Here is a 15,054-nt window from a genome sequence, read left to right as displayed (position 1 = left end):
CAGGCCCTTTGCAGCTTTATCCTCTGCAAGCCCTGTCTGGTGCCCAGAAGCCATTAGGCCCAGGTCTATGCCAAGGAACCTAAGAAGTTGCCACAGCAATGGAAGATGTGAGCAGTTGCAGCTGCCAACAGAGCTAACCCAGAGCGGCACGCTGGAACTGACCCTGCACGGCAGCACCGGACACCCCTGCATCCAACTCATGGGACAGATGATCGTCAGCTCTGCTGCTGACTCTTCCAGGGCCTCAGACACTTTAAGGCTCCAGTACAGGATGAGTGAAATGGCATATTAACGCTCTCCAGCTCTGGCTCAGGGAGACAGTTTGATCCGACTAACCTTCCTGATTTATGTATTGGCTTGCCCCCAAACGCTTGGGTAATGTGAGAGAGGCCCAAAGGCATAATGTCCCATCTGGGCTCTCAGCCCCTTCGTGGAGCCAGTCTGCACTGGACTGCCCTGCAGAGACCACTCCTCAGCACCCGCCCAGGTAGCATGGCCCCAAGGAGGCAGAGAACTCCTTCCCAGCTGCTGTGAGATTCCCCAGGGACCATACACAGCAGTACTCCCAAAGGTGTTGCCCAGAGAACAGAGGCAGACGGGAAGCAGATTGGCTCACTTAATGACCACAAGCTGCAGTACCAGCTGTGCTCGTGCACAGAAACAGAGAAGAGCTGGAGGCCAAGAGGCAGACAGCTCCCCCTTCCCCTGCCCAAGGCTGGGGAGTTTAACAAGACGACATTGACCCTGGGTACCCAACCAATTCTGCTGTCTAACCTGGTGGGGAGTGCCAAGCCTTGCCCCTCCAAGAAGCTGGGAGGGCACTAGAGATGGGCAGGCCCTGCACACTCCTTTGTGGCAACTGGGGAGAGCCCAAGGGAAGCAGGGAGCAGCTGGGTCCAGGCCCCTCTTGCTTCAGGGCAGAGGGCGCCCAGGGAGAAGGGATGGGATCAGAGCTAAAATTAGATTCACCAATGAAGCTCAAGGGAGGTCAAATTTTGCCATAACTCACTCTCTCCTCTGTAACTGATTTCCCTGACATAGGGCTGAAGAGGAGGAGGAGGAAAATCCAATGTGTTTGCCTGGAAGCCCTCAGGGCCCCCAGTGCTGGAGGTGTATAGCAGGTTGCTGGATTCTCATTTATCAGCCTTAAGAGGGATGGAGTGATAAATGCATAACCGTCCCTTTAATATTTTATGCAGGTGCTAACGCGGCTTGGCTGTCACCTTCAATGCATCACCCGAGGCTGAGAGCCCCCCTCGTCATTCCTAGCTTGCAGCCTCACAATTCCATTTCCCCACCCAAATACATCCATTTTAATATGCACATCACAGGCAGGCAGCACGGTCACAAAGGAGCCCCACCAGCAGCAGTTCCCACGTGGTAGAAAGGAGGGATGACCAGCCACCAGCCTCAGCCTTTTGGCTCCCAACAGAGGGATACCCAGCAGAGGCCTGGCACCAGAGTGCCACTGTCTATGTGTCAGCTGCTTGTACCTCGGAAGCCACCTTCCAGGAGAGTGGTGGCCCGTATCCGCTTCTGCCCACACCACTCATATTCCTCAAAGCGGTTGTTGTTCTCATGCTCGATGTCCACAGCATCATCCTCAGCAATGCAGGAGCCTTCCCTCTGTGAAGAGCAGAGCAGGATCATGCTGGGCCCAGGCCTCCCCACCTGCTCCCCAGAGTCTGCAACAAAGGCACAGCTCTAGCCTTAGCTGTGGTGTGCCAAATGGGCCCTCAGCTCTAGGGCTCCTTTGAAGCAAACCAATTTAGAGGTCAAAGGCCTGGTCGTCTTCCCAATAGTTTTCCACTAGAGCCCAAGGGGGGAATGAGTGAGAGTGAAAGCAGGGGGAAAGCACAGTGGACAGAAGGGAAGAAGCTGCTGAGACCACATGGAGACCCCAAGAGCCCACAGATTCAGGGGCAGTCAGCAGCTAGTGTCGGAGGAAGGGGGTAGGGAAGGAAGGTGGGTGGTGATGGCCCCTCTACCTTAGAAAGGCAATGCTCCACATGCCTACTCATCTCCTGCTCCGATCCTGCCAGGGGGCGGTTGCACAGGGGACATACCTGCCCTTCATCTTGCTTCCTCCGTTTCATTTTCCCAATCCGAGCTGCATGAAGAAACCGAAAACAAAGCACAGAACAAGCAGGCGGTCACCATAGCCCCCAGGGTCCCAGTGGAGCTGACACATCCTGACCTCTTGCCAGCCATTAGCCTTTTTATTCAGTGTCTGATCTGGCCCTCATCTTTTTTTTTTTTTTTTGAGACAGAGTTTCGCTCTTGTTACCCAGGCTGGAGTGCAATGGCGCGATCTCGGCTCACCGCAACCTCCGCCTCCTGGGTTCAGGCAATTCTCCTGCCTCAGCCTCCTGAGCAGCTGGGATTACAGGCACGCGCCACCATGCCCAGCTAATTTTTTGTAGCTTTAGTAGAGACGGGGTTTCACTGTGTTGACCAGGATGGTCTCGATCTCTTGACCTCGTGATCCACCTGCCTCGGCCTCCCAAAGTGCTGGGATTACAGGCGTAAGCCACCGCGCCCGGCCCCCTGGCCCTCATCTTGAAGTATCTCCTGCTCCTTTGGGGACTGGGCTTTGCCAAGAGCACCTGGGGAGGAGACTGGTGCTAACTAAGCCAGGGAGTAGGTCCACTCTTTGGCCACAGCTGGTGCAAGGTCTACCCATACCTTTCTATCGGCCATGTTCAGTAAGAGTCCAATGGGCAAAGACACTCCATGTTGCTAGGTCTCAATCCAGAAGGCCAAGACCATGAGCTCTTTTGGTGTCAGAAAATACAACTCTAAAGAGTATCTCTTGGCCAGAACCTAAGGTCCCTCCAGTGACCTAACTTGGCCGGCCGTTCACTCATCAACTAAAACCTCTTTTGTTCCTGGGCCAAGAACCTGGAGGTACAGCTTCTAGCATCCCACCTAGAATCTCACCAGGAAGAATTTCTTGATGTCCACAAATCCCATTTTACAGAAGAGGAGACTGAGGCTCAGTCATAAAGGTAAGAGGGTCTGGGTCAGACCTTTGGCAGCTGGGTCAGAAGGCTCAGGGAACCCTGAGAAGGCAGCCCTTACTGTGCCCACCCAAACCTGTTCCATCATTTCTAATCAGTACAGAGGGGCTGGCAGGCCCTGGAGGCAGAGGGCTGCCTGCCATGTTGTCCCGCAGGGGGCTCAGTTCCAAAGTGCACACTGCAAGCCCACGGCACTGCTAATTAATGCTGAGCGATGCAATCATTTCTAATTAGCTCACTAATCCCTCTCTGCAGCCCTCCTGTCACTGAAGCAGGAAGGGGTCAAAACAAGAAACTCTGTTCCCTCTAGTCCCTTCCAGAATGCCACAGCAAGATCAGAGATGGCTACTCTGGGACCAGATGGATGGGGAGTGGGTACAGCTAGCCAAGGAGGGAAAGGTTCCCCAATGCAGGACCAGGAAGAACTTTCTCATGGAGAGTGACCCTGATGGGAAGCTCACGAATGCAATCTACGAAGAGAACACAGGTGAGAGCTGGTATGTTACAATTTAGAGCTTCTACTGTGTGTCAGGCTCACAGCCAAGTACCTTACACAAGGCAGCTCATTTACTACCATTTCGTGAAGTTAGACTGCATTATTCCATCTTAACAGATGAAGAAACCCGAAGCTTAGATCAAGGCACGTGTCCAAGTAGTCAAAAAGTGGCAAAGGCAAGATAGGAAACCAGGCCTGACTTCATAGCCGAGAAAGACCTCCTGTTCCAAGGGGACCCTGTAACTGAGCAGCATCAACAAACACTGAACCCAGTGAGTGTGCTATGGCTCCAGCGCCTGCCTGTTCTGAGTCTGAGGCAGGGAGCTACTCCAACTCCAAAACAGAGTGACCCCAGAAAGACCCAAACCAAAAGGAAAGCTACCACCCTGCCAGAACTGAGCATACAGACCCAAAGAGAAGAGACCCAGTCCATCTCTTCAATTTCCTGTTTTCACTATAGGTGACATGACGGTGTCCTAGTGCCCCACTTGATTTTGTGGACAAAGATCCAACTCTTCACTTTGGCTGCCCTAACTCTTAGAATCTCAGACTTAGGTAGCCTTGACACTCTAGAACCAGGGCTGGGACCAAGAATGGATGTGAAACATCAGAAAGGCATTGAGCAAAGGACTCTGAGAGTTCAAGAAGTGTAGTATAAAGCAGTGTGCCAACACAAAGCTTCCTCCCCTACCATGCCTAGAATCCAAGGGAATGCCCCCCTGGTGCTGATGATACCACAATGTTCAATGACTGGATAAGGAAACAAATCTCATGGAATGGTCAAGAAAGGCACAATACTGGATGCACTCCTTGCTTAGGACACACAGGCAAGCAGACGATCCATTCTCCCTGGAAAGCACCCTGATGGACTGGGTTTCATCTGGAAATTCTCAGAGAAGCAAGGCAGGTTTGGTTTTTACCTTCCCATTATCTGCTAACTTCTGAACTAAGCTTACTAAAGTGTGGTAGGGGAAGTTTTGGTCTCTATCCAGAGGCTACGTATGAGTAGGAAGAATCAATGCATTTGCCAAGGAGGTAGCATGGTGTGGTTGGAGAAACACAGGCTTTGGTGAGAAACAAACTTCAACTGAATCATGGCTCAGTTACATCCCAGCTGTGTGCTTTTAAACACACCACTTTCACCTCTCGCAGTCTGTTATTCACAAAAGGTGTGTAGTACTCCTCGCAGAGGTGTTGTGAGAAGTGAGAATGGTGCTTAACATGGCGCCAGCCCATCACGAATGTTCTCCCTTTTCCAGACTAGGGCTCAGCCTGGCAGCAGAAACCAAGTGGTAAGAGCTGGGGATCTTGAACTCCGTGGCCTCTCTCACTTACCAGCTGGCCCAGAGACCTTTAACCCCTTACAGCCAACCCCCAGATATCACACCCCGGTAAGCACAAAAAGCTAGGATCATTCAATTGTATTCGGCAAACAGGAATGCTCCAGTGGTTTGAATCCAAAAGTGGGGCTGCCAGGTAGTGCATACACAGCCTGCTTTCAGAGAAGGCCTCTAAGAGCTGTCGAGCCCACGCTGATCACCTTTGTGAAATGTGGGCCGACTGATAACTCAAAGAGCCCTGGGATGAGTTAGTTCCTGTTGCCGTGGGAACTCCAGATCTCACTGTATTGTCAAGTCTCAGCAGAGAGGCTGTATTCACACTACTGGGCACTGATTAAAAACTGGAAGAAAAACATTCTCAGCGCCCTGCAGGTTTGTATAGTGAGGTCCCAGCAGTTTGCAAATTCAAAGCTGAGCTCCCGAGTAGAATTGTGTAGCTTGTTCCTCATTCTCCGGCACTTATTGCCCCCCAGGGTTCTTCGGGGCCTTTAGACAGGTTTGGGCAAGAGCTGGGAGCCATACCTCCATTAGACAGACGGGGAAACTGAGGACGGCAGCTTTGGTTAGCACATACTCAGGCGCTGTGATTGCGAAGAAGCCAATGGGCCCCAAAGTCGAAGAGACCCAGGCAAGCCAGAAGCTGCAGGCAGTGAGGGAGGGAGGAGGCCGGGGGTGGGGCGGAGGGAGGGGCCGGGCAGGACTCACCATTCAGTCGGGTCTGCCGGTTGGCTCGCACTCGCAGAAAGGTCTGGGAAAAGATTGCGGGCAGATGCAAGGAAAGAAGAGAGCGTCAGGTGCAGCCTGGAGTCCTGGCCCCCGCCCCAGCACCGGACCCCCGACCAAGCCTGCTCCGCCCCAAACAGCCCGTAAACAAACCTACTTCCTCCCTCCCGCCAGCCCCTCTGCTCCGCCGGCCGCTCCGGGCTCTCGGCATAGCCGCCGGGGGCTGCTCTAACGGGACCCCGTGGCCGCTGCGCGGTGCCGCCCCAACCCCGGCCTCCGGCGCTCTGGGCTCCACGGCCGCGAGGCCGGCGAGGGCGGCGATGCGGGCGGATTCCCCCCGGCTGCCCGGCGGCGGCGGCACTTCAGCTCCCAGCGGCGGCGGCGGCCATGTTGGCCCTGATCACGTGACCTGCCGCCGTCGCGCACTGGGGGTGAAAGTTCACGATGCGGCTCGGGCTGCCGGACCAAGACCAGGAAGCTGCCGCTTGTACTCCGGTAGCAACCGGCAGGAGCCTCCCCAGGGTCCCTCCCACCGCCCGTGAAACCCACCCACTCCAGCTTTAGCGGCTGCGAAGTCCTTCCACCCCACCCCACCCCACGCCCCCTTCCGCTGCAGGGCTTCTTCCGCCCCACCGCCGGGCCCCGGCTGCGGGCTCCCATCTTCTACGCCTGCCTTCCGCGCGGCTGCCCTCAGGGCAGAGGCATCACGTTGGCCGCTTTGTAAGGGGCCAGGGGTTGGAATTCCGGATTGTTCATGGGTGATCCCCGCCCAACCCCTAGGCTATTCGGTTCTGTTATTAGAGGACTCCCAACTTGTCAGTTGTCTGCTGCACGGCCCCTGGAGCTCCCATAGGCACTGCATACCCACACAGCCAACACTGAACTCGGTATCCTCCAAACAGACGCCTTCGTCTTGCGTTCCCTATTCGTAAGAGGAAGCCACTATCTAAGGTGTGCCCACAGAGGAAAGTTGAGAGTCTCCCTTGACCCTACCGTCTCCATCCCTCACACTCAATCCTTTTCTAGATCCTGAAAGTCTACCTTGAAAGGTCTCTAGTTTTCCATCTCCACCTCTGTATCTCCTACTCATCCTTCCATGTCTAACTGAAAAATAGCCTTTCCTTATGTCAGGGTACATCCATCTCTGCGCCCTTATCGCCTGTGTAAGTTTTTATCAGTGGACTGACCACTTCAGGGTTGGGGGCGTGTGTGAGTTGTCTAGGCGAACCCAGAGCCCAGGGTGGTGCTTGGCATAGGCAGGTCAGCCCTGAGTTTTTCTTCCATGGCTGTACCTACCTTGGTTGTCGTTGCGCTCCAGTTCATACATAATCTTATGAGCGCTCTAAATTTGCAGCTGTTTCCCGTCTCGTCTTTTGGTCTCCAGCTTCTCTCTCAGCAACCCCCCCTCCACACTACACACAATGTGATCTTTCTAACGGGCAAAATTAACCCTCTCCTTCTTCAAATCCTACAGTGGTTCTCCAGCGAGATCTGCAACCTGACATACAGGCCTGCCCTTTCTGCCTCTCCAGACTCTTCTTCCACTCCTGTTCTCTCCCTTTACACTCCTGACACTCAGCTTTGCAGAGCTAACTGTAGCTCTTTGAGCACTCCATACTCTGGACTCCAGGCCAGAAAGCCTCCGTGCCCTCCAGTATCCTCTGCCTGGTTAACTGCTGTTCATCCCTTAGGACTCTGGCAAGACGTAGTTTTCTCGCCCAGGCCTGGGTTTGTTGCCTCCTCTGAGTTTTCGCAGTTCCACTGCTTCTCTCTGATCATGTATATTTTGACTATTCGTTTACATATCTGTCCCTTGTACCTGGAGGTCATCTCTAGCCATTTACCAGCACAGTGTCTTGCATGAAGGAGACATCAGTGGTAAGGGGAGAAAGACTTTATAAGTCCTGAGCCCAGTGATGGGCTGGGAAATAATCTCGGATTTAGGGCCAAACAGACTCAAGTTCAAGTCCTAACTCTGTTACTTACAATTTATATGTTCTTAGAAAAGTCACTTCTCCTTTCTAGTCCTGTTTCCTTGGTAATACATTGGGGCTGATGAATACAGTCGCTATGAGGTTTAAGTGAGGCAATGATAAAGAGGGTTAGTCAGCAGGGGCTAAGTAAATGAGAATTCAAACCAGAAACCAAGGCTGGGCACGATGGCTCATGCCTTTAATCCTAGCACTTTGTGAGGCCAACACAGGAGGATTGCTTGAGCCCAGGAGTTCGAGACCAGCCTGGGCAATATAATGAGACCCTGCCTCTATAAAAAACAAAACCCAGAATCCAATACCCCCTGCTTTCAAGGCCTATCTCAGTGATGTTAAAAATCCAACACAGCTGAGCAACTACTACATGCCAGGCATTGTGTAAAGAGCAAGGAATGGGATACCCAGCTAGTTCCTGGGTTGTTTTCCAGCTTCATCTACTGACTTTTCTTGAATTCTACTTTCTAACTAAACCAGACTGCTAGCAGGTCCCAGATACATCATTCTGCTACACCTCTATGTTCTCTGTACATAGTGTTGCCTTTATCTGGAGTACCCTTTCTTCCTTGTCCACCAAGAGAACTCCTATTCCTTCTCTGAGTCCCTTTTCAGTCATTTCCTCCTGTGTGAAGCTTGCTCTGATTTTCCCTTCTTCTACTGTGGTATCCTGGAAACTTATTTATTGTTATTATTATTATTTGTATTTTTAGTAGAGATGGGGTTTTGCCATGTTGCCCAGGCTGGTCTCAAACTCCTCAAGCAATCCACCTTGGCCTTCCAAAGTGCTGGGATTACAGGCATGACCACTGTGCCTGGCCCCTAGAAACTTATTTGTACTCCTGTCATAGTCCTTGAAACACTGGACCATAATTATCTATTTGCAAATCTAACCCCTTGAAGGCAAGGACACAGCTGAGCATGAGTGAGTACTAGATAAATGTTTGAGTAAAGGAAGGATAAGACAAGGTCCTTGCCTTGGAGAAACTCCAAGTCTAATGGAGTCAGATTCATTGTGAAAGATTAAGTATGGCCGGAATTATTTGCATCTTCTATCAAGAGCTGCATTTCCTCATCCCTTGATTATGGGCTAGCTTTGCCACTTGCTTTGCCTAATAGAAAGTGGTGGAAGTGGTGTGTGAGTTCCAGATTCTAGGCCTCAAGAGGCCTTGCAGCTTTGGTGTTCACCCTCTTGGTGTGACACTGCCCTGAGACTGCTAAGTAAGAAAGCTGACTGAACATACTGGAAGATGAGAGGCCACACGGAAGAGAACCAAGACACCCAGTCTCCCAAACATGTGGTGAGGCCATTTTGAACTTTCCAGCCCAGCCAGCCCTCTAGGATGAATAAGTTGCATGAGTGAGGAAATGCCCAGTCAACCCACAGAATCATAAATAATGAGTTGTGTGAAGCCACCAAGGTTTGGGATGTTTGTAGGTAACTGAAACATACTTAAATAGATGATCACAATATAGGGTGATGGGGCAATAACCACGACACACAAGGGTCATGAGATAACTAATCCAGAAAGGCTTCCTAGACAAGATGATTTTGGGGCAGGATTTGGAAGGACAAATAGAAATTTGATGGAGTGGGGTAAAACAGTCCCGTTAGAAGAAATAGCATGTGAAAAAACATGGAGGCAAGAAAGGAATGCCTCATCCAGGGAGTGGTTAGCATTGGGAGTGGTTGTGAGTTCAGTGAGCATAGCCTGTAGGATTCATGGAGGACTGTATTTGGAATGGAAGCTGGAAATACAGGTTGAATCTACAACACAGAAGGCCTTGCTGCCGTGTTAAGGTGTTTATCTTGTAGAACACAACCTAGCTTGGCTTGTCCTTAAGGAGGTGTGCTTAGAGTCTAGAACAGGGTCTTGGGTCTTAACCTGGGCTTCAGAGATCTCTAAGTGGTACTGAGATGGGCTCTACAGCTTTCCTAACTTCCTGAAGTTGTATGTATAATACTGCATGTGTGTGTGCCTGTGTGGTAAGTAGAAACGTGTTTTTTTTTTGGAGATGTAGTCTTGCCCTGTCTCCCAGGCTAGAGTGCAGTGGCGCAATCTCAGCTCACTGCAACCTCGGCCTCCTGGGTTCAAGCAGTTCTCTGCCTCAGCCTCCTGAGTAGCTGGGATTATAGGCACCCGCCACTACACCGACTGATTTTTTAATATTTTTAGTAGAGATGGGGTTTCACCATCTTGGCCAGGCTGGTCTTGAATTCCTGACCCCATGATCCACCTGCCTCAGCCTCCCAAAGTGCTGGGATTAGAGGTATGAGCCACTATGCCTGGCCATATGTATATATTTTTAGGCAAGAGCGTCTGTAGCTTTCCTCATAGTCTCTAGGAGATAGAAGAAATACTGACATTTGTGGAGAGGAAGGTGGATCAGGGAGTTGAGGCATTGTTGCGTGATGGTTACTCTTTCCTAATTCAACAGATGGCAAGGCACATGCTGTGAGTGAAGTACAGAGGATAGACCTCTGAAGGCAGGCCTCTGTCTATTCCTCTGGACCAGAATGCTCTGGAACAAAGCCTTGTCTCTGTTCCCTCTCAGATCAGAATTCCCTGGGGTTGTCTGGATCAGGGCAGTGTCTCCCAGGGGTTTATTGGGCTTCCTCTCTGAAACTAGGGCTCCCTTAGAGAGAGCAGGGATCCTTTCCCAGGGCTTGCACTTTGGGCTACGCAGTTTGAGTCCCATGCGAAGGCATTCGGCAGAGGCTGTGTCCAGCCATGCTGGGCACTCTACTCTCCAAGCTGTGCACCCTGTGCCAGGCCAGGCTGTGTCAGCTGGAAGGAAGGGGTGCAGAGAGAACTCCTTTCCCTAATTCCCACCCAGGGCTCTGGTGTGCCAGCAGGGCCCCTGTTTCTCTACTCCAGCTTACAGGTCCCTGCAGCCCTGTCTTTCCATATCAGATCAGGGCTGTTCTTTCCTTCTCACACTGAGCCTCCCTGAGAAACCCCGTTGCTATTTAGACAAATGTTCTGTGGAACAGCCTCTGTTTTCTTTCATCTGATGGCTCTGGGGTTCTCAAAGGCTGGGCTCTGTCTCTCCTTAGATAAAAGTTTTGGGGGAAGCCCTTCCTACTCCAGAGAATGTCCATCTATAGCTAAGATGCTCCCCTTAGGCCCCTTTGCTCTGAGCTTATAGGACTGTGTGATGACTCCCTTCCTATTTGCCCAAGACACTCACAGGCAGTGTCTACCTGTCTCTCCATCTGGGCCTGATATCAAGGTTTGACGGAATTGAATGGTTATTTGCTTAAGGTATTGTGCTTTTGAAGTCTAAAATCTTCAGGTGATTCTGGGCTATGTATCTGGGTCTCTCATGAAACCAAACCCCATAGGATACTTCCTGATGGACAGAATGATTCAGAGGTACTCAGAGCTCATGTGACCATCTCTCCCTAAAATCCATCTATTTAAGGCCTGTTCTCTGATACCTATGCCTCCTGAGTTCATTTAGGGGCACTCGACACAAAGGGAACGAAACACAGTTCAGGACTCTCCTGTGGCCTGTGGGGAAGAGGAGGAATTAGCACCAGGCATGCCACTGAAGGTCTCCCCCAGGACAGCTTGCTTCTCACGGCCACCCGCCACCCCTCCTCACCTGGTATCTGTCTGAGTGGTGGAGGTCATCAGTGGCAGATGAGTGGGGTGATGCTGTTGGAGACTCTCCTTCCCTCTTGATGGAAGCAGACAACAGGAGGGACTGGAAGAAGAAAAAGGACATGTGGCCTCAGGCTGAATGAGACCTACAGTCAGTCCCTCGGGTTCCCAGTCCCGTGGAGCTTTGGGGAGCCAGGCAAAGAGAAGGAGGCTGAGGGATAGAAGGACCACTCTTGAGATTCTGAAGGCATGGTGTCGAGTCCTGGGAGTGTGGTTGTGAGAGAGGATGGCTTGGTTTTAGGGATGAGTAGAGACTGCCCGAGGGACCCTGCTTAGGCTAATCTCTGCCCCAGTGGGGCAGGACTCCCAGTCCACTCCCAGTGGAGACTATATATGCTTTGTTTTCCCTTGGAGAGCAAAGATGCTAGGATCCCCATGAAGGGTTGGGGATAAAGCTATATACCCGCTACCCTGCCTGCCCTTAATACAGGCTGATGGCAGCCATACAATGGAGACAGTAAATTAAATAGTATGTGAGTTTCTCACCTGCAGCTAGGGATGTACGCTGGTCCATTTATCCCGGTGCTACGGTGATGAACCTAGCAAAAACCCCAGCAAAACTAATCCCCCCATGTCAATCTTGTATGGCCTCTTCCACATATGCCTGCAGTTTAGATTAATAAACTGTCTGCTTGAAATGTGTGCGAGCACCACAATTCTAAATACCACATGGCACGTTCTGCCTAAGAGCCAGCTCTTGCCAAGGCCTGTTCAGCTGCAAACTGGGGGCCTGGAGGCCTGAAAGCAATCCATACTTCCTCCCCCCACGTTCCCCAGCCTGTAAGCTCTGAGCCGGAAGCACACAATTCCCTAGGAGTCCTCCCTAGCTTAGAAAACCACACCAAATCGCCAGTGACAGGCCAAAGAAAGCAATTTGGGAAAGATGGAGCAGCCATTTATCCTTCATCTCTGGCTGAGCCTTAGGATGTGACCCGCATGCGGTGGCCACGCTGCGCATCCTCAGGCAAGTGCCCTGGAAAGGGAAGAGACAGCTGCTGGTCTGGCAGGGCTCCCTGACTTGCCCACACCCCAGGAGCTGGAGGAAAGAAGATGCTGGAAAGAGCCTGCGCGGGATTCTCTGCAACTTAGAGCTCCTTCTTCACCCACCCAAGCCCAGTGGGAGGCCTCTTGGGTGACCCAGCCCCCAGCTCAGAAAGGAGGTGCTCTCAGGCAATGTTCTTCTCCTTCTTTGGTCCCGAGGAAGATGCTAAGGAGGGGAAACAGTGTGGGTCACCCCGACCGCCGGCCCAAGAGAAAGCTCATGTTTGTGCGCTTTCTCTCTCTCATTCTCTCTAGGTTAGAAGCCCTGAGAGGCCTCAGCATTACACCTGGGGCAAGCGGAATAAAAAAAGGTCACTGGCGCTTTTTAAACATGGACCAAAAAGCAGTAAAATGTGTTTTGAAAAAAAAAATCCCGGCATTAAATCATGACTTTTTGCCTGGCTCTTCGCCTCATTAAAAGTGGCCTTTTGGAAGGTAAAATTATCATTGTAAGCGATAAGATCTTTAAGAAAATAATTCACGGCTTCTTCACCCTTTAATATGATAGCCGCCACCGGCTAATTTTTTTCTTAATGGCAACGAGGCCATCAATCTTGTCAAAGGCCCCTCACCCTCTCCTCCTCCTCCCTCCCTCCTTCTCCCTGTCCTTTCAGTCTCTTGCTTGAACCTTCTCTCTCTCTCTCGCCTCTTCCACTCATGACCTGCTTTCCTAAAGCCTAGGTCAAGGCCAGGGATAGACCCTGAACTGCTCAGCTTTGGGGGTGTGAGCATATATCTGGAAGTAGGTGAGCAAGTGTCCCTTGTCTCTGTGTCTGATGGTCAGTATACCTACGTCTGTGGTTTCAGGACACACGTTTAAGACTTCCTGTGTTTGTATTCTGACCTGAGTGTGTGTATGGGTCTGCATATGTGGGGAGCTAGGGATGGAGGTATATTGTGTCTGCCAGGGGTTTGTCCTTAGACTACAGGCCTTACTGATGTCCAAGTCCCCAGTCCTGCCAGCCATGCTCAGGTGTCAGATGTCACCTGTGGTGGTGGACTTGGAAACTTGTCTGTGACTTTCCTGAAACACACCACTGAATGCTGCAGGCTGGGCCACACTCAGTGAGTATAGCTCCCTACCTCTGTGAGTCTGCAGCTGCCTGCTGCCCCTTCCCCTGCCCTCCTTTCTCTTTGGCGCTTTGCCTCCTTGGCCAAGGCCTACACCCACCCAAGGCTGGGCTAGGCGCTCTGCTCCTCCTCTCTCAGCTTGCTGCAGGTGAGCCGTTTTCTAAACGAAAGTGCAAGATCCATTCCCACACTTTTGAAAGGCTTGCCCGGCATTTGGGCCTACCCCATGGGGGTGATACTTGTCACTCTGGCTCCTCTCCCAAACTCCCCTCTTAGACGTCACCAGTGACTGCAGTGGGCCCCTTCTCCAGGCTTCCCCTGTTTGACTCCTGACCACCTGATACATTTAGAAACATTCTTCCTTAGGATCCTTAGATGCCATGCTCTCCTGCGCCCCTCCCAACACACTGAGTGTTCCCCTCTGTCTCCTTCCCTGCTTCCTGGACCTTATCTTGATGCCAAGTGCAGGAGGCCCCCAGATTCTCGTCTTGGCTTTTGCTCTAATCTCTCCATACTCTCCTTCACTGATTCCACCCATTCTCAGATCTTCCATAGTCACTCCTCACTCCCTATAAAATGGGCCAGGGATGGCTTCCCTTTCTGAATAATTGTGGGAAAAAGGATGTAGCCTTCTACTGAGGAGTGGGGAAGGGGATACTCAGTGCGTAAGGGTTTGGTTCTCCTCCCCTCGTATCCATCCCTTCAAAACCACTTTTGGGGAAGTAGTACCCACTGTGTCTATGGCCATCTATGGGGAGCTCTTGGTACAGATGTCATTGTGCTAAGGCCTCTGGCCCCTCCTTTGAGCCAGATACTTGCTCTTCATTTTTCCTTTCTCCATCTGATGCTTTCAAGTCTTTCTCCCATAGGATTTGTTCAGAGAGGCAGACTGGCTCCCCAAATGAGTCCACCCTCTTCCTTGGCTCCTTGTTGCTCTCAGGACAAAGTACACACACACACACACACACACACACACACACACCCCACCCTGTCCCCCATAGTTTGGCTTTTAGGCCCACACACACACCACCCTGTCCCCCATAGTTTGGCTTCTAGGGCCCTGCACTGTCTGTCTTGACCTGCATTTCTTTTTTTTTTGAGTCGGAGTCTCGCTTTGTTGCCAGGATGGAGTGCAGTGGCATGATCTTGGCTCACTGCAACCTCTGCCTCCCAGGTTCAAGCGATTCTCCTGTCTCAGCCTCCCAAGTAGCTGGGACTACAGGCACGTGCCACCATGCCCAGCTAATTTTTGTATTTTTAATAGAGATGGGGTTTCATCATGTTGGGCAGGATGCTCTCGATCTCTTAACCTTGTGATCCACCCACCTCAGCCTCCCAAAGTGCTGGGATTACAGGTGTAAGCCACCGGCCATTTCTTTATTTTTCTTCATCTGCCGTAGCTCACTTTCTTCCTTTGAGTCTTCTCACCCTTAGTGTCTGGGTCGCCCCCATCTCCCAGGCCATTCTTAACTCTGACCCCTCTCCTGGCTGGAAGAGGATGAAGTTAGATGAGCATACCCTTACTCACACACACACGCACACACACACACACACATACATGGCACAGCCCTAGGCCTCAGGATGATGTTCAAGACCTGGAGATAGTTGAGGACACTAGAAAAGGTGGAGACAGTTGAGGATACTAGAAAAGCTCCTTTTTCTTAGGAGGAACCAGTTCTGGTTAGGCCTAGGTTAGTATGGGCAGGAGGA

At 51.6% G+C, this 15,054-nt stretch overlaps 1 protein-coding gene across 9 annotated transcripts in view; it reads right to left on the bottom strand.

Moving 5' to 3' along the window:
- RNF220 (ring finger protein 220) overlaps positions 1–15,054 on the bottom strand; it is a 254,410-nt gene that overhangs the window by 14,240 nt on the left and 225,116 nt on the right. For 5 of the 9 annotated variants that reach the window (XM_017540768.2, XM_017540767.2, XM_017540772.2 and 2 more), the window contains exons 5-8: positions 11,174–11,275; positions 5,562–5,604; positions 1,989–2,110; positions 1,494–1,626 (exon numbers count right to left, since the gene is read on the bottom strand). In XM_017540768.2, the coding sequence (XP_017396257.1) occupies positions 1,494–1,626; positions 1,989–2,110; positions 5,562–5,604; positions 11,174–11,275 (400 nt within the window). Of the gene's footprint in view, positions 1–1,493; positions 1,627–1,988; positions 2,111–5,561; positions 5,605–5,736; positions 5,989–11,173; positions 11,276–15,054 lie in introns of those variants that run through there. The other 4 variants (XM_017540770.2, XM_017540769.2, XM_037742846.1 and 1 more) reach the window with 2 other exon arrangements.

The sequence above is a fragment of the Cebus imitator genome, unplaced genomic scaffold (genome assembly GCF_001604975.1).
Source record: "Cebus imitator isolate Cc_AM_T3 unplaced genomic scaffold, Cebus_imitator-1.0 Scaffold129, whole genome shotgun sequence".
NCBI lineage: Eukaryota > Metazoa > Chordata > Mammalia > Primates > Cebidae > Cebus > Cebus imitator.
The sequence above is the reverse complement of the archived record's forward strand: the minus strand, read 5'-3'. Positions and strand labels throughout refer to the sequence as shown.